The sequence below is a fragment of the Ranitomeya imitator genome, unplaced genomic scaffold, assembly GCF_032444005.1.
Source record: "Ranitomeya imitator isolate aRanImi1 unplaced genomic scaffold, aRanImi1.pri SCAFFOLD_194, whole genome shotgun sequence".
NCBI classification, from domain to species: Eukaryota; Metazoa; Chordata; class Amphibia; order Anura; family Dendrobatidae; genus Ranitomeya; species Ranitomeya imitator.
Window position 1 is genome coordinate 312,294 of NW_027193317.1, and position 27,525 is coordinate 339,818.

The 27,525-nt window shown below is 49.6% G+C and overlaps 1 protein-coding gene and 1 long non-coding RNA gene across 5 annotated transcripts in view; one reads left to right on the forward strand and one right to left on the reverse strand.

The window, feature by feature from the left end:
• Nucleotides 1-6,484, reverse strand: part of LOC138653070 (polyadenylate-binding protein 1-like) — a 29,956-nt gene extending 23,472 nt beyond the window's left edge. Inside the window, exons 1-4 of one of the 4 annotated variants that reach the window (XM_069743182.1) lie at nucleotides 5,921-6,282; nucleotides 3,262-3,468; nucleotides 2,172-2,365; nucleotides 1,977-2,092 (exon numbers count right to left, since the gene is read on the reverse strand). In XM_069743182.1, coding sequence (XP_069599283.1) covers nucleotides 1,977-2,092; nucleotides 2,172-2,365; nucleotides 3,262-3,454 — 503 coding nt within the window. In that variant the 5' untranslated portion in view covers nucleotides 3,455-3,468; nucleotides 5,921-6,282. Of the gene's footprint in view, nucleotides 1-1,976; nucleotides 2,093-2,171; nucleotides 2,366-3,261; nucleotides 3,469-5,920; nucleotides 6,351-6,427 lie in introns of those variants that run through there. The other 3 variants (XM_069743181.1, XM_069743184.1, XM_069743183.1) reach the window with 3 other exon arrangements.
• Nucleotides 6,485-6,505: 21 nt separating this feature from the next.
• Nucleotides 6,506-14,117, forward strand: LOC138653072 (uncharacterized). Its single transcript, XR_011315714.1, has 3 exons — nucleotides 6,506-6,642; nucleotides 9,170-9,308; nucleotides 13,569-14,117. It is a non-coding gene; the product is annotated as an uncharacterized lncRNA (long non-coding RNA).
• The last annotated feature ends 13,408 nt before the right edge of the window (nucleotides 14,118-27,525 follow it).

Sequence of the window (27,525 nt, forward strand, 5' to 3'; positions counted from 1 at the left end):
TCCAGGTCACTACGAGTTCATAGACACCTAACATGTGTAGGTTATTTTTTACCTAAGTGTGGTGAAAAAAAATTCCAAGGTTTGCAGAAAAAAAAAATTGCGCCATTTTTCCATACTCGTGGCGTCTCCATTTTTCATGATCTGGGGTCGGTTGAGGGCTTATTTTTTGCTTGCCGAGATGACGTTTTTAATGATAGCATTTTGGTGCAGATACGTTCTTTTGATCGCCCGTTATTGCATTTTAATGCAATGTTGCGGCGACCAAAAAAACATAATTCTGGCGTTTCAAATTTCTTTCTCACTACGCTGTTTAGCGATCAGGTTAATGCTTTTTTTTAATTGATAGATCGGGCGATTCTGAGCGCGGCGATACCAAATATGTGTAGATTTGATATTTTTATTGATTTATTTTGATTGGGGCGAAAGGGGGGTGATTTAAACTTATATTTTTTTTATTTTTTTCACATTTTTTTAAACTTTTTTTTAATTTTTGCCATGCTTCAATAGCCTCCATGGGAGGCTAGAAGCAGGCACAGCACGATCGGCTCTGCTACATAGCAGCGATCTGCTGATCGCTACTATGTAGCAGAACTGCAGGTGTGCTGTGAGCGCTGACCACAGGGTGGCGCTCACAGCTACCGGCGATCAGTAACCATAGAGGTCTCAAGGAGCTCTATGGTTACTATGGAGAAGCATCGCCTACCTCCGATCATGTGACGGGGTCGGCGATGACGTCATTTCCGGACGCCCGGACGGATGCGGTAGTTAAATGCCTCTGTCTGCGTTTGACAGCAGCATTTAACTAGTTAATAGGCGCGGGCAGATCGCGATTCTGCTCGCGCCTATTACGGGCACATGTCAGCTGTTCAAAACAGCTGACATGTCCCGGCTTTGATGCGGGCTCACCGCGGAGCCCTGCATCAAAGCAGGGGATCTGACCTTGGACGTACTATCCCGTCCGAGGTCAGAAAGGGGTTAATATATATATATATATATATATATATATATAGACAGCATATATGTTGTTACGATTTTTTGAGCACATGGATCCATTGTATGTCCATATGTCGGTTTTGCAAGCCTGCGAGAAAATCTCGCAGTACGGATGCCATACGGATTACATATGGAGGATGCCATGCGCAAAATACGCTGACACACCCTGCCTACGGAGGAGATACGGACCACTATTTTGGGGACTTTTCTACGTAATTTACGGACCATATTTTTATACGCTGAGTGTGAGGCCGGCCTAAGGGTATGTGCACACGTAGAATGGTCCACTGCGGATTTACTGCGTTTTTACACCTGCGGTTTTCTGTTATGGAGCAGGTGTAAAACTGCTGCGGATCCCGCACAAAGAATTGACATGCTGCCGAATGTAAACCGCTGCGTTTCCGCGCGTTTTTTTCCACAGCATGTGCACTGCGGATTGAGTTTCCCATAGGTTTACTTTGTACTGTACAACGCATGGGAAACTGCTGCGGAAACGCTGCAGATTTTGCTGCTGTGTGTAAACATAGCCTAAGGATCCAGAAAGAGAGCTTCTAACACTTATCTGTCTATTTCTGAGCTCTTCTCAGCTGATTTATGACCACTGACCACAGAAAAGTTGAATGTGCAGGGAGGAGGAGACAAACAGCCTGTAAAAGCCAAAAGGTGCAAATTTTGTAAGGAAACTGAATTGCAAAAATGACTTTTAGCCCCAAATAAATGCAATTAAGTAAAAAAAAAAGTCCCCAGAGGTGGATAACCCCTGCCACTGGCGACATGTAAGTCAATAATCGATTGTGGATTCTTTGTGTTAGGCCGTCTTGGCACGTCTCAGTCTGTATACAGGTCGCGGTTTGCAGACCAGCCGAAGGTCTCCTGACCCGAACCCTAAAGCTTGAAATATGCCTATGAGAATGTTGATTTGGGGTCCAGGAGTCCAGAAATCCCAGACACGTGAAGCCGGCCTTACATGAGGGCATACTTACACTTTCTGGTCATTTAGGATCTTGCCATTCAACGAGTCAATGGCCTTCTGGGCTGATTCGCGGGTCTCGAAATGTACAAACCCATAACCTTTAGATCCATTTTCGTCACACACGACCTGCAACACCTCATATTAATAAGGGACCTTACTACTGCACAGACCTCACACATCCGTATGTGGTGGATGACTGACTTACCTTACACGACATGATGCTGCCAAAAGCAGAAAATGTGTCGTACAGTAATTTACTATCGATGGTCTTATCCAGGTTCTTGATAAAAATGTTGCCGATCCTGCTCTTTATTACGGACGGGTTGCGCTGACACCACATAATGCGCATCGCTTTGCCATTCATGTCTTCAAAGTTCATGGTATCCAGAGCTCGCTCCGCTGGCGGGAAAGGATGGGGGACATTTTCAAAGAAAGAGACTATCAATGACTTTATCCACCTCGGTGACCTCTGCGCCCTGATAGGATGCCATGCCATGATAGGAATTGTTGATCAGCTCCAGCATTCCATGCTACAACATTTTTTACTATATTTTGTTTTGCATTAATTTTATTTAAAAAAAAATAATTTGCAAATTTTTCTTGTTCTAAAATTTTTTTAGAAATCTTGAACTGTTCATACTTTCTGCCCTTTCAGGAAGAGTTTTCAGCAGGCTCCTTATCAGCAGAGGAAGGATGACGGTAACGCTTCTACATACAGCTGATAATACAAGATCCACTAATTACAATAGGAGATGTCACAGCTGACCCTGCTCACCCTCCCTTCACAATGACACTTGTACACGCTCATTAGATGCTTTAATAAAATTATTGGACTCAGGTCTGATGACTGTAGCTATGTACACCTGTTGTTTCCTGAAACAACAGGAAGTTATAATCTATAAAAGCACCCATGTCCAGTTTGAAAGTTGCAAGATTTTTTTTATTTTTAATACATTATATGTTAAGCTAAAAAATTGCCAGAAATTAAAAAAAATATACAGTATTTCAAGCAATAAAATGTAAATTGTGTAAAAATCATTCAATGTGATTGTTTGGTTTTTATTTTTAGGTTGTCTCTCACAGGTGACGTGTACCTACGATAAAAATTTCAGACCTCTGCATTCTTTGTAGGTGGGAAAACATGTAAAATCGGCAGCGTATCAAATACTTATTTTCCCCACTGTATCTACAATCTTGTATGTCCATGATATTTGTGGAACAGTTGCAATATTTCACCCCAGCCTTGTTGCTGGCAGGGCTGCAATGTATAGCTATAGTTGTGTATTGCTTCTCACCGTCCTCCGGCTGCTGGAAATTGATGTAAGCGTAGCCAAGAGACTGACCGGTGATCTTGTCTCTGCATATGATGACTGACAAAATGTTGCCGGCAGGAGTGAACTTTTCATGCAGCATCTCCTCTGTGACCTCCGGAAGGAGATCCCCAACATACAGGGTTGCTGTACTGTGGCTGAGTGCGCTAGTGGCCATTATTAGCAGGGTCACTAAAATAAAGGAGATTGTAAGAAAAACACCTTGATAATAACATGTCAGCATTACATGGCAAGTTAAGTAAATAAGGCAGCACACTGCAGCGCTGAAAGATGCACCTGTTCACACTTAGTCTATGTTTGGATGTGCTGGTCAGGTTTTTGAAAAGCATTACATGGCAGTCACACGCCAAAGCTGGCCATGCACATTAGCCGCAGCCTGACCATAGCTTATCTACACCCCGAACAAAAGGACATTCAACAGGGCGGATCATTCTCTGCCCCCGTCCTCTGTTCAGGGTGAAGCTGGGGACCCCGATACACAGTATAAGGCCTGCCGATCCCGCCAAAGTCAGACAACATTTATCTAATGTGTATGAGCAGCTTTAAAGGGGCTATCTGGCACTGTAACATTGATGGCTTATTCTTCGGAGAGGTCATCAATGTCTGATTACTGGGGGTGCGACACCCGGTACCCAACCGATCCTGGCGGTGGCGGCTGGAAGTGCTGAGTTGTGGCTCTGTCCAGAACAGCTCCATCGACAGTATAGTGGCCACGGCCAGGTACTGCACATGCCTTCTCTATTGAATAGTATGTGCATGTGTCACTATTCTGTAGACAAAGCTGTGCTGTGCAGCTCCATAACTGAGCAGTTCCGGCTGCCGACGACACCAGGAAGGGCTGATCTCCGGGGGTACTTACCAATCAGACATTCATCACCTACCCTAAGGATAGTCCATCAATGTTAAAGTCCCAGACACATGCTTTAAAGAACTGGTAGATTTCACCGCTTCACTAAAACAAAGTCAAATTGACATCTTGGTTTTTTTTATTCTTGTATTTATGGGTAAATATAATTTTTACAGTAAAATGTAATTTAGTATGTTGAGCCGTTTGGTTTCTACAGCCTCTATGTATCACAGTACATGTAATACTGCAAAACGAGGTAACTGTGAATCCACCAGTGAGCTCATCTGAAGGCCGAATAATTAATTGTCCAAGTTAATTTACACATCAATAATAAAACATACTGATCAGCTAGGCAATTATTAAACTGCGTGCTAAATCAAAGAGTGTTTTGATTCTTTTCAATAAAAAGTTATAACTTTATTAATACAGACAAATACAAAAAATAAAACAATGCCTTAAAACCGTACAGATAAATGTAATGGCAGGTAGGTGTAGAGCAAAATATAATACTAGTGAGGGAGCAAGAGATAAAATAAACATTCCTGGATACAACAAATTTTTCAACAATAGAGCATGCTGAGAAAATACCTCCACTAACTTCAAATCACCAATTGATGAGGAATTTCAATATTAAAGTCATCTATTTACTTATAATTATACTGACTAAAGCGAGATGAAGAAATAGAGGCTCAAACCGCATGCTCTATTGAAATGTTGCTAAATAAATCCTGAACCAAAGTGCTATCAAATGTATGCACTTAGTAATGATAGTGCTTAAAATATGGATTAAACACCCGTACATATGCTGATAGATATTTTCCTTTGTTACAGAGCGAGGGTCTTCAGGTGGGTTACCAGAATAATAAATTATTCCAACAACCTGTGTGTTTATTTCATTAAAAGACTTTGTAATAATGTGTGTGTTTTTTTAACCCTTTACTACTATTGGATTAATAATGGATAGGTGTCATAATTGACGTCTCTCCATTATTAATTAGGCTTAATGTCCCCTTACAATAGCAAGATGACATTAACCCTTCATTACCCCATATCCCACCGCTACACGGGAATGGGAAGAGAGTGGCCAAGTGCCAGAATAGGCGCATCTTCCAGATGTGCCTTTTCTGGGGCGGCTGGGGGCAGGTGTTTTTAGCCGGGGGGGGGGGGGGGGGCAATAACCGTGGACCCTCTCCAGGCTATTAATATCTGCCCTCAGTCACTGGCTTTACTACTCTGGCGGAGAAAATTGCGTGGGAGCCCACGCCAATTGTTTCCGCCATTTAACCCTTTAATTTAATAGCTAGAGCGCCCAAATTTTGCACATACTAACATTAGTAGTGTGGAATATGCAAGAAAAAATGGTGATATGAGATGGTTTACTGTATGTAGACATGTCTCATATCATGTCGGGTTTAGGAAGGAGATAGCAAAAGACGGCAATTGAATTACCGGCTTTCTGCTATATCGCGCTGGATGAAATATTAATATATATACATACATGTGTCTCACTGACATACATATACATATATATATATATATAGACAGTATATATGTTTTTATTATTTTTTGAGCACATGGATCCATTGTACGGCTGCCATACGGATTACATACGGAGGATGCCATGCACAGAATACGCTGACACACCCTGCCTACGGAGGAGCTACGGACCACGATTTTGGGGACTTTTCTGCGTATTACAGCCGTAAATTACGGAGCGTATTGTCTTACGCCGAGTGTGACGCCGGCCTGACATGTGGCGCTGATTAGAGAACTTACGATTCTAGAATTCTTCACTTTCCTCCGCAAAGATTTCAGGTTGTGCCGACTTTGGACTCACAGACTCTGCACAATATGTCGGTAATCACCTTGTTCCTATCTTGTCTCCAGTCAGATCCTGATGGCGGCTCCTGGTAAACTGTCACTGTCAGGGCACAGCATGGCCGCCTCATGGTGCCAACTGATGCCCACGCGAGGAGCGGGCAGTTACTACGGGGCCGACACGTGTCTGGATCCCCCTTATAATAAAGCATTTTATGCCATAAATGTGCACCAATCAAATAAGACTTCTCCTTTCTGGATCATCACTTATTATATGTTTACGCACTTGTGTGCTCGTGCCTACGGCAGGACGATGGGGGGAGGGGGGGCGGCACGGGAGCAAGTTTTCTTTCTGGTCTTTTTTTTTTTTAAATTAGAGTCCGGAGCCGCCTCCCCCCGCCCCGGGCTCCTCCCCCCGCCCCGGGCCCCTCCCACTTCCCGCCTCCTTGAAGACGTCATACTCACCTACTCCAGCGAAGCCTGGTCTCAGGCTAGAGGCTAAATCCAAGGCGGCTAAAGGACCTCTGGTGACGTCACGCCCATGTGACCGGAAGGGGCGGCGCCTCTCCCTCCATAGAGCAGACAGGAGAAACGGAAGCTGTGGACGTCATGGCGGGATTTCGAGGACTGTGTGCAGGATTTGGGGTGTTTTGGGTTCCTCCTCCATAGTCACAGACCAGGTAAGTGGGAGTCTGCCTGGGGGAGAAAGGGGTGATGTTGCTTGCATGGGGCTGCACGCTGGACGGTGGGGGGATCTGCCTGGGGGAGAAAGGGGTGATGTTGCTTGCATGGGGCTGCATGTGCATGCTGGACGGTGGGGGCATCTGCCTGGGAGAAAGGGGTGATGTTGCTTGCACGGGGCTGCATGTGCATGCTGGAAGGGGGGCATCTGCCTGGGGGAGAGAGGGGTGATGTTGCTTGCATGGGGCTGCATGTGCATGCTGGACGGTGGGGGCATCTGCCTGGGAGAAAGGGGTGATGTTGCTTGCATGGGGCTGCATGTGCATGCTGGACGGTGGGGGCATCTGCCTGGGAGAAAGGGGTGATGTTGCTTGCACGGGGCTGCATGTGCATGCTGGACGGTGGGGGCATCTGCCTGGGAGAAAGGGGTGATGTTGCTTGCACGGGGCTGCATGTGCATGCTGGACGGTGGGGGGATCTGCCTGGGAGAAAGGGGTGATGTTGCTTGCACGGGGCTGCATGTGCATGCTGGACGGTGGGGGGATCTGCCTGGGAGAAAGGGGTGATGTTGCTTGCATGGGGCTGCATGTGCATGCTGGACGGTGGGGGCATCTGCCTGGGGAGAAAGGGGTGATGTTGCTTGCACGGGGCTGCATGTGCATGCTGGACGGTGGGGGCATCTGCCTGGGGAGAAAGGGGTGATGTTGCTTGCATGGGGCTGCATGTGCATGCTGGACGGTGGGGGGATCTGCCTGGGAGAAAGGGGTGATGTTGCTTGCACGGGGCTGCATGTGCATGCTGGACGGTGGGGGCATCTGCCTGGGAGAAAGGGGTGATGTTGCTTGCACGGGGCTGCATGTGCATGCTGGACGGTGGGGGGATCTGCCTGGGAGAAAGGGGTGATGTTGCTTGCATGGGGCTGCATGTGCATGCTGGACGGTGGGGGCATCTGCCTGGGGAGAAAGGGGTGATGTTGCTTGCATGGGGCTGCATGTGCATGCTGGACGGTGGGGGCATCTGCCTGGGGAGAAAGGGGTGATGTTGCTTGCACGGGGCTGCATGTGCATGCTGGACGGTGGGGGGATCTGCCTGGGGGAGAAAGGGGTGATGTTGCTTGCATGGGGCTGCATGTGCATGCTGGACGGTGGGGGCATCTGCCTGGGAGAAAGGGGTGATGTTGCTTGCATGGGGCTGCATGTGCATGCTGGACGGTGGGGGCATCTGCCTGGGAGAAAGGGGTGATGTTGCTTGCATGGGGCTGCATGTGCGTGCTGGACGGTGGGGGCATCTGCCTGGGGAGAAAGGGGTGATGTTGCTTGCATGGGGCTGCATGTGCATGCTGGACGGTGGGGGCATCTGCCTTTGGAGAAAGGGGTGATGTTGCTTGCATGGGGCTGCATGCGCGTGCTGGAACGGGGGCATCTGCCTGGGGAGAAAGGGGTGATGTTGCTTGCATGGGGCTGCATGCGCGTGCTGGAAGGGGGGGATCTGCCTGGGGAGAAAGGGGTGGTGTTGCTTGCATGGGGCTGCATGTGCGTGCTGGACGGTGGGGGGATCTGCCTGGGGGAGAAAGGGGTGATGTTGCTTGCATGGGGCTGCATGCGCGTGCTGGAAGGGGGGATCTGCCTGGGGAGAGAGGGGTGATGTTGCTTGCATGGGGCTGCATGCGCGTGCTGGAAGGGGGGATCTGCCTCGGGAGAAAGGGGTGATGTTGCTTGCATGGGGCTGCATGAGCATGCTGGACGGTGGGGGGATCTGCCTGGGGAGAAAGGGGTGATATTGCTTGTATGGGGCTGCATGTGCATGCTGGACGGTGGGGGGGGATCTGCCTGGGGAGAAAGGGGTGATATTGCTTGTATGGGGCTGCATGAGCATGCTGGACGGTGGGGGGATCTGCCTGGGGAGAAAGGGGTGATATTGCTTGTATGGGGCTGCATGTGCATGCTGGACGGTGGGGGGGATCTGCCTGGGGAGAGAGGGGTGATGTTGCTTGCATGGGGCTGCATGTGCATGCTGGACGGTGGGGGGATCTGTGTGCGGGGGGGGGGGGTGTCTACCTGCAGAATGGGGCTGATGTTACTCGCATGGGTCTGCATGGTGTGGGGGGCTGATGTCACGCGTTGTGCAGGTCAGTGTGTGATGTCTCTTGCGGTGGGGGGTGCAGGGATGTATAGCGCTACGTGTGTGGGGGGGGGGGGGGGACAGGGGAGGGGATGAATGATGATGGAGATTTGAGGGATTGATATTAACATGAGAATCTGCCTGATGGTGCGGAGTCCGTCCTGTTTTATTTTTTTTTTTTTACATAAAACGTTTTCTCATTAATATTATTGGGCACACATGACGTCAGGTTGATGACTGTCCTATGACCTCTGGGAGCGACACTGCGTGATAACAATGTCTCCAGATCCCGGGCTTTATTGTCCTCGCACGCTGTGCTGGTCAGTATTAGCCCGGAGGCCACTGGTGGCGGCCACTACTTGTGTCCAGGTTTCTGCATGATTTTTTTTTTCTGTTTTATTCTAGGTATTGTCGCTTTTCCCCATCCAGTGACCTCCCTGCAGATGTCATCTCATCACTGGACTTCTCTTCACCAAGTGGAATGCTGGAGCCCCCACAATCCATGCGAGGACCCAAAGGGATGACACTGTGGGCGTCTGATAATGTCAGAGAGACGAGTATAATTCCTAAAAGAAAAAACACCAAAACCTCCCTTTCTCTCCATTTATATTGCTAGGGTCTGTGTCCCCGCCCCGTCCGCTCCTCTGTGTCCCCGCCCCGTCCGCTCCTCTGTGTCCCCGCCCCGTCCGCTCCTCTGTGTCCCCGCCCCGTCCGCTCCTCTGTGTCCCCGCCCCGTCCGCTCCTCTGTGTCCCCGCCCCGTCCGCTCCTCTGTGTCCCCGCCCCGTCCGCTCCTCTGTGTCCCCGCCCCGTCCGCTCCTCTGTGCCCCCGCCCCGTCCGCTCCTCTGTGCCCCCGCCCCGTCCGCTCCTCTGTGGCCCCGTCCGCTCCTCTGTGCCCCCGCCCCGTCCGCTCCTCTGTGCCCCCGCCCCGTCCGCTCCTCTGTGCCCCCGCCCCGTCCGCTCCTCTGTGCCCCCGCCCCGTCCGCTCCTCTGTGCCCCCGCCCCGTCCGCTCCTCTGTGTCCCCCGCCCCGTCCGCTCCTCTGTGTCCCCGCCCCGTCCGCTCCTCTGTGTCCCCGCCCCGTCCGCTCCTCTGTGTCCCCGCCCCGTCCGCTCCTCTGTGTCCCCGCCCCGTCCGCTCCTCTGTGTCCCCGCCCCGTCCGCTCCTCTGTGTCCCCGCCCCGTCCGCTCCTCTGTGTCCCCGCCCCGTCCGCTCCTCTGTGTCCCCGCCCCGTCCGCTCCTCTGTGTCCCCGCCCCGTCCGCTCCTCTGTGTCCCCGCCCCGTCCGCTCCTCTGTGTCCCCGCCCCGTCCGCTCCTCTGTGTCCCCGCCCCGTCCGCTCCTCTGTGTCCCCGCCCCGTCCGCTCCTCTGTGTCCCCGCCCCGTCCGCTCCTCTGTGTCCCCGCCCCGTCCGCTCCTCTGTGTCCCCGCCCCGTCCGCTCCTCTGTGTCCCCGCCCCGTCCGCTCCTCTGTGTCCCCGCCCCGTCCGCTCCTCTGTGTCCCCGCCCCGTCCGCTCCTCTGTGTCCCCGCCCCGTCCGCTCCTCTGTGTCCCCGCCCCGTCCGCTCCTCTGTGTCCCCGCCCCGTCCGCTCCTCTGTGTCCCCGCCCCGTCCGCTCCTCTGTGTCCCCGCCCCGTCCGCTCCTCTGTGTCCCCGCCCCGTCCGCTCCTCTGTGTCCCCGCCCCGTCCGCTCCTCTGTGTCCCCGCCCCGTCCGCTCCTCTGTGTCCCCGCCCCGTCCGCTCCTCTGTGTCCCCGCCCCGTCCGCTCCTCTGTGTCCCCGCCCCGTCCGCTCCTCTGTGTCCCCGCCCCGTCCGCTCCTCTGTGTCCCCGCCCCGTCCGCTCCTCTGTGTCCCCGCCCCGTCCGCTCCTCTGTGTCCCCGCCCCGTCCGCTCCTCTGTGCCCCCGCCCCGTCCGCTCCTCTGTGCCCCCGCCCCGTCCGCTCCTCTGTGCCCCCGCCCCGTCCGCTCCTCTGTGCCCCCGCCCCGTCCGCTCCTCTGTGCCCCCGCCCCGTCCGCTCCTCTGTGCCCCCGCCCCGTCCGCTCCTCTGTGCCCCCGCCCCGTCCGCTCCTCTGTGCCCCCGCCCCGTCCGCTCCTCTGTGCCCCCGCCCCGTCCGCTCCTCTGTGCCCCCGCCCCGTCCGCTCCTCTGTGCCCCCGCCCCGTCCGCTCCTCTGTGCCCCCGCCCCGTCCGCTCCTCTGTGCCCCCGCCCCGTCCGCTCCTCTGTGCCCCCGCCCCGTCCGCTCCTCTGTGCCCCCGCCCCGTCCGCTCCTCTGTGCCCCCGCCCCGTCCGCTCCTCTGTGCCCCCGCCCCGTCCGCTCCTCTGTGCCCCCGCCCCGTCCGCTCCTCTGTGCCCCCGCCCCGTCCGCTCCTCTGTGCCCCCGCCCCGTCCGCTCCTCTGTGCCCCCGCCCCGTCCGCTCCTCTGTGCCCCCGCCCCGTCCGCTCCTCTGTGCCCCCGCCCCGTCCGCTCCTCTGTGCCCCCGCCCCGTCCGCTCCTCTGTGCCCCCGCCCCGTCCGCTCCTCTGTGCCCCCGCCCCGTCCGCTCCTCTGTGCCCCCGCCCCGTCCGCTCCTCTGTGCCCCCGCCCCGTCCGCTCCTCTGTGCCCCCGCCCCGTCCGCTCCTCTGTGCCCCCGCCCCGTCCGCTCCTCTGTGCCCCCGCCCCGTCCGCTCCTCTGTGCCCCCGCCCCGTCCGCTCCTCTGTGCCCCCGCCCCGTCCGCTCCTCTGTGCCCCCGCCCCGTCCGCTCCTCTGTGCCCCCGCCCCGTCCGCTCCTCTGTGCCCCCGCCCCGTCCGCTCCTCTGTGCCCCCGCCCCGTCCGCTCCTCTGTGCCCCCGCCCCGTCCGCTCCTCTGTGCCCCCGCCCCGTCCGCTCCTCTGTGCCCCCGCCCCGTCCGCTCCTCTGTGCCCCCGCCCCGTCCGCTCCTCTGTGCCCCCGCCCCGTCCGCTCCTCTGTGCCCCCGCCCCGTCCGCTCCTCTGTGCCCCCGCCCCGTCCGCTCCTCTGTGCCCCCGCCCCGTCCGCTCCTCTGTGCCCCCGCCCCGTCCGCTCCTCTGTGCCCCCGCCCCGTCCGCTCCTCTGTGCCCCCGCCCCGTCCGCTCCTCTGTGCCCCCGCCCCGTCCGCTCCTCTGTGCCCCCGCCCCGTCCGCTCCTCTGTGCCCCCGCCCCGTCCGCTCCTCTGTGCCCCCGCCCCGTCCGCTCCTCTGTGCCCCCGCCCCGTCCGCTCCTCTGTGCCCCCGCCCCGTCCGCTCCTCTGTGCCCCCGCCCCGTCCGCTCCTCTGTGCCCCCGCCCCGTCCGCTCCTCTGTGCCCCCGCCCCGTCCGCTCCTCTGTGCCCCCGCCCCGTCCGCTCCTCTGTGCCCCCGCCCCGTCCGCTCCTCTGTGCCCCCGCCCCGTCCGCTCCTCTGTGCCCCCGCCCCGTCCGCTCCTCTGTGCCCCCGCCCCGTCCGCTCCTCTGTGCCCCCGCCCCGTCCGCTCCTCTGTGCCCCCGCCCCGTCCGCTCCTCTGTGCCCCCGCCCCGTCCGCTCCTCTGTGCCCCCGCCCCGTCCGCTCCTCTGTGCCCCCGCCCCGTCCGCTCCTCTGTGCCCCCGCCCCGTCCGCTCCTCTGTGCCCCCGCCCCGTCCGCTCCTCTGTGCCCCCGCCCCGTCCGCTCCTCTGTGCCCCCGCCCCGTCCGCTCCTCTGTGCCCCCGCCCCGTCCGCTCCTCTGTGCCCCCGCCCCGTCCGCTCCTCTGTGCCCCCGCCCCGTCCGCTTGAGAGAGGAATTTTGTGTTAAAGGGAACCTGTCACCCCCAAAATTGACGTTGAGCTCAGCCCACCGGCACCAGGGTCTTATCTCCAGCATTCTGTAATGCATTCTGTAATGCTGTAGATAAGCCCCCGATGTATCCTCAAAGATGACAAAAAGAGGTTATATTATTTTCACCTGGGCGGTCCGATCCTGGGCCTCCCATCTTGATAGGATGACGTCCTCTTCTTGTCTTCACGCTGTGGTGCGCAGGCGCCGGGAAAGGTCAGAGAGGCCTGGGGCCTGCGCACTGCAGTACTTTGCGCTGGAGCCGCAGCGTGAAGACAAGAAGAGGACGTCGTCTGATGAAGATTGGAGGCGCCGGACCGCGATGCCCATCGGACCGGACCTGGACTGTCCCTTGGTGAGTATAATATAACCTCTTTTTCTCATTTTTAATTATTTTTATTTTTGGATACATCGGCGGGTTATCTACAGCATTCCAGAATGCATTACAGAATGCTGCAGATAAGCCCCTGATACTGGTGGGCTTAGCTCGCCCTCGATTTTGGGGGTGACAGGTTCCCTTTAAGCACCACAATACTGTTTTTGCAGCTAAAGCACAGGGGACTTTGGTACAAAATGTGTTTTGCTTTTTGTCATTAATTTGTCTTTAATGTTTAACCCCTTTACCCCCAAGGGTGGTTTGCACGTTAATGACCGGGCCAATTTTTACAATTCTGACCACTGTCCCTTTTATGAGGTTATAACTCTAGAACGCTTCTACAGATCGTGACATATTGTACTTCATGATGGTGCTAAAATTTCTTAAATATAACTTGCGGTTATTTGTGGGGAAAAAAACGGAAATTTGGCGAAAATTTTGAAATTTCGCAATTTTCCAACTTTGAATTTTTATGCCCTTAAATCACAGAGATATGTCACACAAAATACTTAATAAGTAACATTTCCCACATGTCTACTTTACATCAGCACAATTTTGGAACCAAAATTTTTTTTTTTGTTAGGGAGTTATAAGGGTTAAAAGTTGACCAGCAATTTCTCATATTTACAACACCATTTTTTTTTTTAGGGACCACATCACATTGAAGTCATTTTGAGGGGTCTATATGATAGAAAATACCCAAGTGTGACACCATTTCAAAAACTGCACCCCTCAAGGTGCTCAAAACCACATTCAAGAAGTTTATTAACCCTTCAGGTGTTTCACAGGAATTTTTGGAATGTTTAAATAAAAATGAACATTTAACTTTTTTTCACACAAAATTTATTTCCGCTCCAATTTGTTTTATTTTACCAAGGGTAACAGGATAAAATGGACCCCAAACGTTGTTGTACAATTTGTGCTGAGTACGCTGATACCCCATATCTGGGGGTAAACCACTTGTTGGGCGCATGGCAGAGCTCGGAAGGGAAGGAGTGCCATTTGACTTTTCAATGCAAAATTGACAGGAATTGAGATGGGACGCCATGTTGCGTTTGGAGAGCCCCTGATGTGCCTAAACATTGAAACCCCCCACAGGTGACACCATTTTGGAAAGTAGACCCCTTAAGGAACTTATCTAGATGTGTGGTGAGCACTTTGACCCAACAAGTGCTTCACAGAAGTTTATAATGCAGAGCCGTGAAAATAAAAAAATAATTTTTGTGAAAAAATATGATCTTTTCGCCCCCAAATTTTTATTTTTCCAAGGATAAGAGAAGAAATTGGACCCCAAAACTTGTTGTAATAATAATAATAATCTTTATTTATATAGCGCCAACATATTCCGCAGCACTTTACAATTAAGCGGGGACATATACCGACAAATTCAATACAAGTTAAGAGAATTTAAACAGTGACATTAGGAGTGAGGTCCCTGCTCGCAAGCTTACAATCTACAAGGAAATGGGGGGGACACAATAGGTGAAAAGTGCTTGTTATTTCAGGTCTGGCAATTATAATAAATAGGGATTTTCATATGAAGCTGCATGATCCGGTCATCAGCCCGTGTGTTTAAGTGCAATAGTCAAGTATCAAGTGCAGTTAGTCAAGTATCAAGTGCAGTTATCATGTGTATGGAGGGTGTGGAGACAGATGAGTAGTAGGGTGCAGATTCACATGCAGATAATATTTGGAAGGAGGGAACAGGACAAAGTTAGTTTACTGAGTAGTTGATGTGGTAGGCTTGTTTGAAGAGATGGGTTTCCAGAGCGCGCTTGAATAGGTTGGGGCGAGGTATCAGTCTGATCGTCTGGGGAAGTGCATTCCAGAGAGCTGGCGCAGCATGAGAGAAGTCTTGGAGACGGAGGTGTGAGGTTCGGATTACGGGGGATGTTAGTCTTAGGTCATTTGTACAACGGAGGGCACATGTAGGGCGATAGACAGAGATGAGAGAGGAGATATAAGGCGGTGCAGAACTGCGGAGGGCTTTGTGGGTGAGAGAGATGAGTTTATACTGGACCCTGTAGCGAATGGGTAGCCAGTGTAATGACTGGCACAAGATGGAGGCATCGGTGAAGCGGTTGGACAGAAATATGACCCTGGCTGCCCCATTTAAGATGGATTGGAGAGGAGAAAGTTTGGTAAGAGGGAGACCGATCAGAAGAGAGTTGCAGTAGTCCAGATGAGAATGAATGAGAGCGACAGTAAGAGTCTTAGCAGTTTCAAAGGTGAGAAAATGTTAGATTCTGGAGATGTTTTTAAGACGCAGGGGACAAGAGCGAGTGAGTGATCGGTTATAGGGAGTAAAGGAAAGTTCGGTGTCGAATATGACCCCAAGACAGCGGGCATGCTGTTTGGGAGTTATGGTTGAACCCTCCAGGGTAATTTCGATGTTGGGTAGAGTGAGGTTAGTAGAATGAAGAAACACAAGAAGTTCAGTTTTGGAGAGATTTAGTTTCAGATAGAGGGAGGACATGATGTTAGAGACGGCAGACAGACAATCCTTGGTGTTTTGAATTAGATTGGGGGTGATGTCAGGGGAAGAAGTGTATAATTGGGTGTCGTCAGCATAGAGATGGTACTGGAACCCAAATCTGCTGATTGTTTGTCCAATAGGGGCAGTGTATAGAGAAGAAGAGGGGGCCCAGGACTGAGCCCTGCGGAGCCCCGATAGTAAGGGGACGAGGAGAGGAAGAGGAGCCGGCAAAAGATACAGTGAAGGAGCGGTCAGAGAGGTAGGAGGAGAACCAGGAGAGGGCTGTGTCCTTGAGGCCTATGGAGAGGAGCATGGTGAGAAGGAGCTGGTGATCCACAGTATCAAATATGACAGATCCAGGAGAATCAGCAGAGAGCAATGACCTTTGGATTTAGCTGTTATTGGGTTATTAGAGACTTTAGTGAAGGCAGTTTCAGTGGAGTGTAAAGAGCGGAAACCAGATTGTAAGGGGTCGAGAAGAGCGTTATCCGAGAGATAGCGGATTAGACGGGAGTGGACCAAGCTTTCCAGGAGTTTAGAGATGAAGGAAAGGTTAGAGACAGGTCTGTAGTTAGCTGTGCAGTTCTGGTCCAGGGATGGCTTTTTAAGTAAAGGGTGTTGTGGCTGGTAATTCAGTACCACAATGGACATAGAAGTCAGAGCACATACAGTGATCTGACAATAACCCAAAAACATAGAACGAGCTCTGAGACGTGGGAACTCTGCTGACCGCAATCCCTAATCCTCTCCAACCACACTAGAGGCAGCCGTGGATTGCACCTAACGCTCCCTATGCAACTCGGCACAGCCTGAGAAACTAGCTAGCCTGAAGATAGAAAATAAGCCTACCTTGCCTCAGAGAAATACCCCAAAGGAAAATGCAGCCCCCCACATATAATGACTGTGAGTTAAGATGAAAAGACAACCGTAGAGATGAAATAGATTTAGCAAAGTGAGGCCCGACTTTCTGAACAGAGCGAGGATAGGAAAGGCAACTTTGCGGTCAACACAAAACCCTACAAACAACCACGCAAAGGGGACAAAAAGACCCTCCGTACAGACTAACAGCACGGAGGTACACCCTCTGCGTCCCAGAGTTTCCAGCAAGCAAGAAAAACCAAATAAACAAGCTGGACAGAAAAAACAGCAAACAAAAAAAAACACAAGAGCAACTTAGCTATGCAGAGCAGCAGGCCACAGGAACGATCCAGGAGGAAGCAAGTCCAATACTAGAACATTGACTGGAGGCAAGGATCAAAGCACTAGGTGGAGTTAAATAGAGCAGCACCTAACGACTTCACCACATCACCTGAGGAAGGAAACTCAGAAGCCGCAGTACCACTCTCCTGCACTAACGGAAGCTCATAGAGAGAATCAGCCGAAGTACCACTTGTGACCACAGGAGGGAGCTCTGCCACAGAATTCACAACAAAAGGGGTAATGATGGCATGTTTAAATGAGGAGGGAAAGATGCCTGAGGAAAGAGAGAGGTTAAATATTTTAGTCAGGTGAGTGGTGACCACTGGTGACAGAGACTGCAGGAGAGGTGAAGGAATTGGGTCACTATTGCAGGTTGTAGGCCGAGCAGAAGTGAGGAGCTTGGAAACTTCTTCTGAAACAGGCTCAAAGATGTCTAGTGAGCTTGAGGTGCGGCAGGGAAGGGGATCCAGGCACTGAGGAGATTGGGCTGAGATATCCTGATGGATGTGGTTGATTTTTTTTCTAGGAAATAAGTGGCCAGATCCTCGCCACTGGGATTGGAGATGGGGGCCTGTACATTAGGTTTCAGGAGGGAGTTTAAGGTTTCAAAAAGTCATTTTGGGTTGTTGGATAGTGAGGTGATGAGTGGTGAAGTAGGATTGTTTGGCCAGAGAAAGGGCAGAGTTATAGGTTTTGAGCATGAACTTATAGTGGATGAAGTCTTCTGCGAAGAGAGATTTTCTCCACTGCCGCTTTGCACACCTTGAGCAACGCTGAAGAAAGCATGTTTGCATAGTGTGCCAGGGCTGCCGTTGTCTGTGTTGGGTCTTTCTGCGTGTAGAAGGTGCTGCTTCATCCAGGGCATTCTTCAGTGTAATATTGAAGTGTGACAATGCCAAGTCTGGACAGGAGAGTGAGGAGATGGGGGCTAAAGATGTGTGGAGATTGTCCATAAGCTGCTGGGTATTAATGGTACGTGTATTCCGATAAGTGTGGTAAGTGGCGGTGTCCCGGGTGAGGAGACAATTGTTGACAGAGAAGGATAGAAGGTTGTGGTCCGAGAGCGGGAGAGTGGAGTTAGTAAAGTCGTGCAGCGATCCGGGACGGGAGAAAACCAGGTCCAGAGTATTCCCATCCTCATGTGTAGGAGAATTGGTAAACTGTGAGGTTGAATGAAGAAGTTAGAGAGAGAAGATGAGGCAGATTGGGAGAGGGGATCATTGATGGGGATGTTAAAGTCTCCCATGATGAAGGTGGGGATGTCACAGGATAGAAAGTGAGTAAGCCAGGTGGCAAAGTGGTCTAGAAACAGGCGGGGGGAGCCTGGAGGGCGATAAACAACCGCCACCCGCAAGTGGAAGGGCTTATAGAGTCTGACGTCGTGGACTTCAAAGGAAGGAAATGTAAGGGGGATGACCTGGAAAGCACATTGTGATGAAAGGAGTAAACCAACACCTCCACCCTGTCTGTTCTCAGGTCTGGTGGTATGTGAAAATTTCAGCCCACCAAACGAGAGAGCGGCAGCGGCGGTGGTGTCTGAGTGCTGGATCCAGGTTTCTGTAATAGCCAGAAGGTTAAGGGAACTAGAGAGGAAAAGATCGTGAATGTAAGTTAGTTTGTTACACACAGACCGTGCATTCCAGAGAGCACAGTGGAAAGCAGTAGGAGAAGGCTTACACTGAATGTTAATAAGATTAGCAGGGTTTCTATATGTAGCTGGAGGAGAGTAATGTATGCTGGTGGAGGGAGGTCCAGGGTTTGGGGACATGTTACCTGCAGCTAGTAGAAGGAGAAAAACAGAAACAGCAGGTGGTGGGATGATTTGTATGAACGTTTTGAGTGCTGCATGGCGGTAGTGGCTGGTTTGGAGTGGGTAAGAAATGTCAGTAGAGCCTCAGAGTTATACATGGGAGAAGGGAGGGGTGGATATGCAGCGCCCCAGAGATCTGGTCGTTGCAGTATGTCACTCTGCCACTAAGGGGACTGATGGTACGTCTGATGGCACTAAAGGAGTTCTGACCAGGTATCACCAGCACACATTACACTTCACACTCCGGCCACTAGGGGGAGAAAAAGGCTTTATTTATTGGGCCACTCACACTTGTAAAACTAGGGGTTGGATAGGAAGTTAGTGAGAAGCTGACTGGGTTGGATTCAGGCAACATCCTGTGGCAGGGGGTGTTGCAGGGAGAAGACACAGGGGGGTCCCTGTCAGGCGTGGGAACCTGGCAGGTACCTAGCGAACAGAGCAGAACGTTACGGAACCGCGCCTGCACACCCCGCGGCGGTATCCTAAGAGAGAGACACGAAGAGAAGGATATTGTGGAACAGTGAGAAACGAGATCAAGCACAAAGGAGAGCCAGTAGGAGTCGTGCCGTGAGACCGAGGCAACATCCTACTGAGGCGCGTGGCCGGAGCACCGCGGGAGTAACTGACTCTAGGCCTTACTTCGAACTCCGCAGGACAGTTAATTATAGGTTGGCTGTCTACCTTACATTTCCTACGAAGACATAGGGGGCAACGCGTGGAGAGGGGTGTCTCTAGGATCCCGGAAGAGCTCCGAGCCTTCCCATCATACGGGTGCGTCCTAGCCATAACATACCTGGGGGACGAGAAACTAGAAACATCTGGAACTAAAGAGCGAGAGCTGTAGAGAACGAACGAGAACAGCAGTTGTGAGGACTATTCCAAATGCTCAGCAGGGTAGCACTACAACACACAGGCGCTAGTGGTAGGCAACGGTTTCCACCTGCGAAGGGAACTCTGGATGTGCCCATCGGACCGACCGGTCTCAGACAGCCCTGTTAACCGTGCTCTGGATTGAGGATCCTGAAGTCTTCAGTAAAGAAGTAAAGAGACTGCAACCTTGTGTCCTCTTTATTGACTGCACCTTACACCATCACCATCTACCTTATTGGGAAAGAAAAAAAATTAGCTTTGAACACTTTAAATCAGAAACCAAAAACAGGGAAAAAATAAAAACACAGGAGTGATGGATGGATAAAATACCCTGAGCAAAGCTTGCTAGATATGAATCTGTTCACACTTGCGCATGGAAGATGGAAGTGATGGAAGAATTGAACCATCTGTACCAGATCACAACATCTCGGACAACACCTTACCACCCTCAGGGAAATAGAGCCTGTGAACAGTTCAACCGCACTCTTATACGATACGATACACTTTATTGATCCCGTGGGAAATTATGGTATCACAGCAGCACGACTTAAATCATAAAAATCATAAAGGAATTACATAGTTGACATTACAGTTTGTTGACAGAAGAACATTATACATTAGAATAGGACATACACAACAAGTGAACTGAAATGTAGAGAAATAAGTAGACATTCACCTTGGTGGTTTAACCCTAATGTTATTGTTCATAATTGCCATACATAAGAAGGAAAAATATAGGAAATCGTTTGTGCCAAATGCCATGGGGCACAAACGATTTCCTATATTTTTCCTTCTTACACCTCAGAAGTATTAGCCGGTTACTGAAGGTGCTCTTCTGTCTCATGAATAGCTCATATAATGGATGTGCATTATTGTTCATAATTGCCATACACTTTCTCAGAGTTCTTTTCTCCACTACCTCCCCAAAAGAGTCCAGATTGCAGCCGACAGCAGAACTTGCCTTCTTAATAATCTTATTCAGCTTATTAGCATCAGAGGCCTGCACACTACTACCCCAGCACGTGATTGCAAAAAAGATGGCACTTGCCACCACAGATTGGTAGAACATTTCTAACATTTTGCTATACAGATGTTAAGAACGCTGGAGGAAGAGCCCGGAGGCCTGAATTCGTAGCTGAGTTAGTGTGGGTGTAGTTTACTGAAAGACACCCGTAAAATGTATAACCTTTATTCAATATCAATTCAGATTCACATAGTGTAAATACCCCTCAATATAATTGCCTATATAGCCCCGAGGCCTAAATTCGTAGCTGAGTTAGTGTGGGTGTACAACAACCGAATACATCGCACCATCGGTTACACTCCTTATACCTTGTTGTTCGGTGACCCAGGAAGTGACATTACCGACTGGAGCTGGACCCAGAGGAGGACTACCCATGGACGGGGGTGTCTACCTGGGTCCGAGAACATTGTAATCGCCTGCAGACTTTAAAGACCAGATTACAGGAAATGGAGCATTCAGAAACTACCCCTCTGCGAGAGACAGCTCTTCAAGCTAGGGACCGGGTGTTGGTTCGAGATAAACGCCCTCAAGATAAGCTGGAGTACCGGTGGGAGAATATTCTGTATCAGGTGAAGCGATGAATCAACTCCGAAGGGCCCGTCTAAGAGCTCCAACCTGAAGGGGAAGAAAACGCTTCCACTCGTATAGTCCACCGAAACATGCTTCAACTCTGTCAAGAGATCCTGACCGAATAGAGGAGGTGCAAGATGCTCCCGAAGTACCCCCATCAGACATTTCTGATTGTGAAGAAGAGGAAGATCCTGAATAGCCGCCTGTGAGACAAAGAGAGGCGAGAGCTTGCAGTCCCTATAATGGCTGTACCGTTGGAAATGGGCATGTCCCCGCCCTCACTGTACAACTCGTCTACCCAATTGGACTCAGCTACTCTTTCTGACTTGCAGCGCTCCGAATAGGCAACAGCCGGAATACCCCCCAACCGATACAATCAAGACCAATTTATTTGGCAACAAATTGTTCAAGGAATTGAAGAATGTCAATGTACTTTACAGGAACTCTTATCCATGGAGTGGTGAGGAAAAGGAAAGGGAGAGTGTAAGAAGATAGACCAGACCTGACTGGGGTACCTCTCTTGCATCGGCTTCGAAACCATCGGGGCTGTCACCATTGTTGCCTGGGGAAAGTTTTCTAACCCGGACTGACCTTTGCACTTGACAGCAGGGGGCAGGACCATGATAAAAGGCTCCGTGTGGGAAAGAGAGGGTAGACTTGGTGGGAAGACAGAGCGCGCAGCAGGGGAAGGTTTGTGCTCCATCCTATGAGCATTGTGTGAGCACAGGCCCGCGCTAGAGATTCCCTGTGTCCAGTTACACTGACTTTGGACAGACTTCTGACGGGTGCCCGTTGGCCCCTGTTACTGCTAGTTACAGACGTTTCGGGCCGGTGGATACTGTGCCCATTCTGCCTAAGACAAACCGGGTGACTCAACCATAACTGCGTTATTGCTCACCTGTATACCCCCGCCGAGATGAGTCACGCTACGGCGGTGTAACAGACTGTGCTGCACCCCGTATGACGAACCTAGGATCCAGGACCCCACTTGGAACAAAGAGGACTCATCCCCATCACCGGGAACTGGAGCTCCAGCTTCGACAGAACTAAACCGGAGTCATCATGCACCAGTTGCGCAGGCACCACCGTTGGAACTTAAAGGGAACCTGTCACCTGAATTTGGCGGGACCGGTTTTGGGTCATATGGGCGGAGTTTTCGGGTGTTTGATTCACCCTTTCCTTACTCGCTGTCTGCATGCTGGCTGCAATATTGGATTGAAGTTCATTCTATGTCCTCCGTAGTACACACCTGCACAAGGCAAGATTGCCTTATGCAGGCGTGTACTACGGAGGATAGATAATGAACTTCAATCCAATATTTCAGCCAGCATGCAGCCAGCGGGTAGGGAAAGGGTGAATCAAACACCCAAAAACTCCGCCCATATGACCCAAAACCGGTCCCGCCAAATTCAGGTGACAGGTTCCCTTTAAAGGCTCTGCAGCCAGGAAGCCGGCGGACTGATAAGTTTACCCTTTTATTAATAGTTGCTTAACCTGTTACCTCGCCCCGTATCCATATCTTGCCAATAACAACCCCCTATACATCCTGCTTAGTTCATTACCTCCCTGCGTGGCGTATACCCCTGTTAATAAACCTGTTAACTCTTGCTCTGCCTGCTGTCTGTTACTGCATCCTGTTACCTGTTGACACCTGCTCTACTCAGCATACATCAAATGTCCATTCCAACAGATGCTCAGTAGATTCTTGTCAATATGAACTGTTCTTCTCAGCACACAGTGACAATGCACTTTTTAATAAGCTCTGATCAAAAGCGACAAGCCGGCTTTAGAGCGCACTGTCATTGTACAGTGTCAGTAAAGAATGAGCGAGCAGAGGCCAGCGCCACCCCTACAAATGACATCACTTGCGATGGCGGGACTGGTCTCTGATTGCTCACTTTCTCCTTACAATGTGGACTGACTGTGCGCTCTGTTCTTAGCTCATCACTTCTGATCAGAGCTGGCGAGAGAGAAATGTTCTTTTTTTGGCTATTTTTGTTTTCTGATCTTTGGGGGCGCTTAGAATCAAAGAGTCGATCCCACCTTCAAAACAGAGGTTGAGCTATTTGGTGCACAACTATATTACAATGGATAATGGATCTTTTTGTGTTAACCCCTTTACCCCCAAGGGTGGTTTGCACGTTAATGACCGGGCCAATTTTTACAATTCTGACCACTGTCCTTTTATAAGGTCATAACTCTGGAACGCTTCAACGGATCCCGGTGATTCTGACATTGTTTTCTCGAGACATATTGTACTTCATGATAGTGGTAACATTTCTTTGATATTGATATATCAAATATATATATATATAAAATGAAAATTTGGCAAAAATTTCGCAATTATCCAACTTTGAATTTTTATGCAACTAAATCACAGAGATATTCAAAACAGAGGTGGAGGGCTCCATCTAATATAATCACAAAAGACAGGGGTTCAACCCACAGCATGACCTACAGTAAGATCCATAAACACCAAGAAAAAGATGTCATGCTATATAAAGGGGACCACCACACAATAACGAAAGTGTATTAAAAATAATAACTTCAAATACTTTATTATGTCGACCAAAAAGACACAAAACAACACACTACAATTTAAAAACATTTAAAAGAGACAAAAATAACATCATAGATTCCTATAAGGAACCTCCCCCTGGACACATGATATATAGTATATGATAGGAGTACAAATGACAAAATGATTGTTAGATCAAAGGTACAGCTGCTCTAGAAACACATTCGGACAGGTGACAAAACAGTACATAGCATAGCATATCAGTACAAAGTGAAAATAAGTATATATGCCTGGCCCAGTTCCCAGCACACAGTCATAGGCACTAGTACAAGAATATGTGGTCCTGTTATGAGGCCAGATGGTAGCTATAGAAATAAATCTAGCAAATATCCCAGATGTATACCATATACAACAAATATGTCCATATAGGCAAATAAAGATCAATATGTAGATGTATAGACGACGAATGTATCCCTTATGGACAGATAGTGACCAAGGGCTAGATAGAAAAGGTACACAGTATCTAGGATTAGTGAAGTAAATCACTTTAAACGCCCCCACATATATATCAGATGTATAGACAGCCAAGAGGTGATCAGCCTCTAATGCTGAAGTTCACTTATGGGGGTTGGCATTTGTCCCATATGCTAAGAAATTAGACTGAATGTTGTAATAGTCCTCAGCCTGGGCATGTAAACCTGAGGAAAACAGACTGGTACTGTTCTTAGGGACTATCTGGACCTGGTGAAGCTATCCAGAGCCCCACTATATATCGATACAGCCCCAATACACAATGTACGCAGCATATAGAAGAATAAGGCCCACTACATAGGGCAGAATGCTCCAGGCTAGAAGCAGCTATACCAATAGAACATGACCAAAAATACCCATCCTAATAGAGGTCCAGGGGGCAGAAGAAATTTTGAAATTTCGCAATTTTCCAACTTTGAATTTTTATGCCCTTAAATCACAGAGATATGTCACACAAGATACTTAATAAGTAACATTTCCCACATGTCTACTTTACATCAGCACAATTTTGGAACCAACATTTTTTTTAGGGAGTTATAAGGGTTAAAAGTTGACCAGCAATTTCTCATTTTTACAACACCATTTTTTTTTTTTAGGGACCACATCTCATTTGAAGTCATTTTGAGGGGTCTATATGATAGAAAATAACCAAGTGTGACACCATTCTAAAAACTGCACCCCTCAAGGTGCTCAAAACCACATTCAAGAAGTTCATTAACCCTTCAGGGGTTTCACAGGAATTTTTGGAATGTTTAAATAAAAATGAACATTTTAACTTTTTTTCACAAAAAATTTACTTCAACTCCAATTAGTTTTATTTTACCAAGGGTAACAGGAGAAATTGGACCCCAAAAGTTGTTGTACAATTTGTCCTGAGTACGCCGATACCCCATATGTGGGGGTAAAACATTGTTTGGGCGCATTGTAGAGCTCGGAAGGGAAGGAGGGCAATTTGACTTTTCAATGCAAAATTGACTGGAATTGAGATGGGACGCCATGTTGTGTTTGGAGAGCCCCTGATGTGCCTAAACATTGAAATCCCCCACAAGTGACACCATTTTGGAAAGTAGACCCCCTAAGGAACTTATCTAGATGCATGGTGAGTACTTTGACCCAATAAGTGATTCACAGAAGTTTATAATGCTGAGCCGTTAAAATAAAAAATCATATTTTTTCACAAAAATTATCTTTTTGCCCCCAATTTTTTATTTTCCCAAGGGTAGGAGAAGAAATTGGACCCCAAAAGTTGTTGTACAATTTATCCTGAGTACGCTGATACCCCATATGTGGGGGAAAACCACTGTTTGGGCGTATGGGAGAGCTCGGAAGGTAAGGAGTGCTGTTTGACAGGAATTGAGATGGGATGCCATGTTGCGTTTAGAGAGCCACTGATGTGCCTAAATATTGAAACCCCCCACAAGTGACACCATTTTGGAAAGTAGACCCCCTAAGGAACTAATCTAGATGTGTGGTGAGCACTTTGAACCCCTAAGTGTTTCACTACAGTTATAAAACAGAGCCGTGAAAATAAAAAATCTTTTTTTTTTTCCACAAAAAATTATTTTTTAGCCCCCAGTTTTGTATTTTCCCTAGGGTAACAGGAGAAGTTGGACCACAAAAGTTGTTGTTTAATGTGTCCTGAGTAGCTGATACCCCATATTTTGGGGTAAACCCCTGTTTGGGCCCACAGGAGAGCTCGGAAGAGAAGGAGCACTGTTTTACTTTTTCAACGCAGAATTGGCTGGAATTGAGATCAGACGCCATGTCGCGTTTGGAGAGCCCTTGATGTGCCTAAACAGTGGAAACCCCCCAATTATAACTGAAACCCTAATCCAAACACATCCCTATCCCTAATCCCAACGGTAACCCTAACCACACCCCTAACCTTGACACACCCCTAACCCTAATCCCAACCCTATTCCCAACCGTAAATGTAATCCAAACCCTAACTTTAGCCCCAACCCTAACCCTAACTTTAGCCCCAACCCTAACTGTAGCCTTAACCCTAGCCCCAGCCCTAACCCTAGCCCTAACCTTAACCCTAACCCTAACGGTAAAATGGAAATAAATACATTTTTTAAATTTTTCCCTAACTAAGGGGGTGATGAAGGGGGGTTTGACTTACTTTTATAGCGGGTTTTTTAGCGGATTTTTATGATTGGCAGCCGTCACACACTGAAAGACGCTTTTTATTGCAAAAAATATTTTTTGCGTTACCACATTTTGAGAGCTATAATTTTTCCATATTTTGGTCCACAGAGTCATGTGAGGTCTTGTTTTTTGCGGGATGAGTTGACGTTTTTATTGGTAACATTTTCGGGCATGTGACATTTTTTGATCGCTTTTTATTCAGATTTTTGTGAGGCAGAATGACCAAAAACCAGCTATTCATGAATTTCTTTTGGGGGAGGCGTTTATACCGTTCCGCGTTTGGTAAAATGGATAAAGAAGTTTTATTCTTCGGGTCAGTACGATTACAGCGATACCTCATTTATATCTTTTTATTTTTAGGTTTTGGCGCTTATATGATAAAAACTATGGTATAGAAAAAATAATTATTTTTGCATCGCTTTATTCTCAGGACTATAACTTATTTATTTTTTCGCTGATGATGCTGAATGGTGGCTCGTTTTTTGTGGGACAAGATGACGCTTTCAGCGGTACCATGGTTATTTATATCCGTCTTTTTGATCGCGTGTTATTCCACTTTTTGTTTGGCGGTATGATAATAAAGCGTTGTGTTTTGCCTTGTTTTTTTTTTTTATTTTACAGTGTTCACTGAAGGGGGTAATTAGCGGGACAGTTTTACAGGTCGGGACGTTACGGACGCATATATATATATATATATATGTATTAGTCAGAATTGGAACAGCATCACGTATTACCGCAGTTGTCGTGCAGCGCTTTCCCAACCAATGTTCAAATGGCTTCCAATAATAGAGATAAAAAAAGGAAAACAGCACAAAAATTAAACAAAAACGGGCTTTAATGCCTGAACGGCGTGGCAACGTTTCGGATATGGTATCCTTTCTCAAGCTTATATATATTTTTTAGGAATTTTTTTAAAATTTTTTTTACACATGTGAATATATTTTTTTTTTACACTATAACATTGCCCCAGAAGGGGCATCATGTTATAGTGTAAGATCGCTGATCTGACACTTTGCTGTGCACTGTGTCAGATCAGCGATCTGACGTGCACTCCTGGAGGCTTCCCGGCGCCTGCTCCGAGCAGGCGCTGTGAAGCCACCTCCCTGCAGGACGTCAGCTGCGATAGTCAGTTGACACCCGGCCACGATCGGCCGCGCTCCCCCCGTGAGCGCGGCCGATCGCTATGACGTACTATCCCGTCGAGGGTCAGATAGGCCCAGGTCACCTCGACGGGATAGTACATCTAAGGTCAGAGAGGGGTTAAAGTGGTGAAAAACAGATAATAGGGATGCGTGACTCCCTCTTAGGCTGCTTTCACACATCAGTTTTTTGCCATCCATCACAATCCATCGAATTGTGAAAAAAACGGATCCGTCGCAGATTGTGAAAAACTGATGCGACAGATGTTTATTTTTGCCGGATCTGACTAGCTGATCCAGCTAATTGGATCCTAAA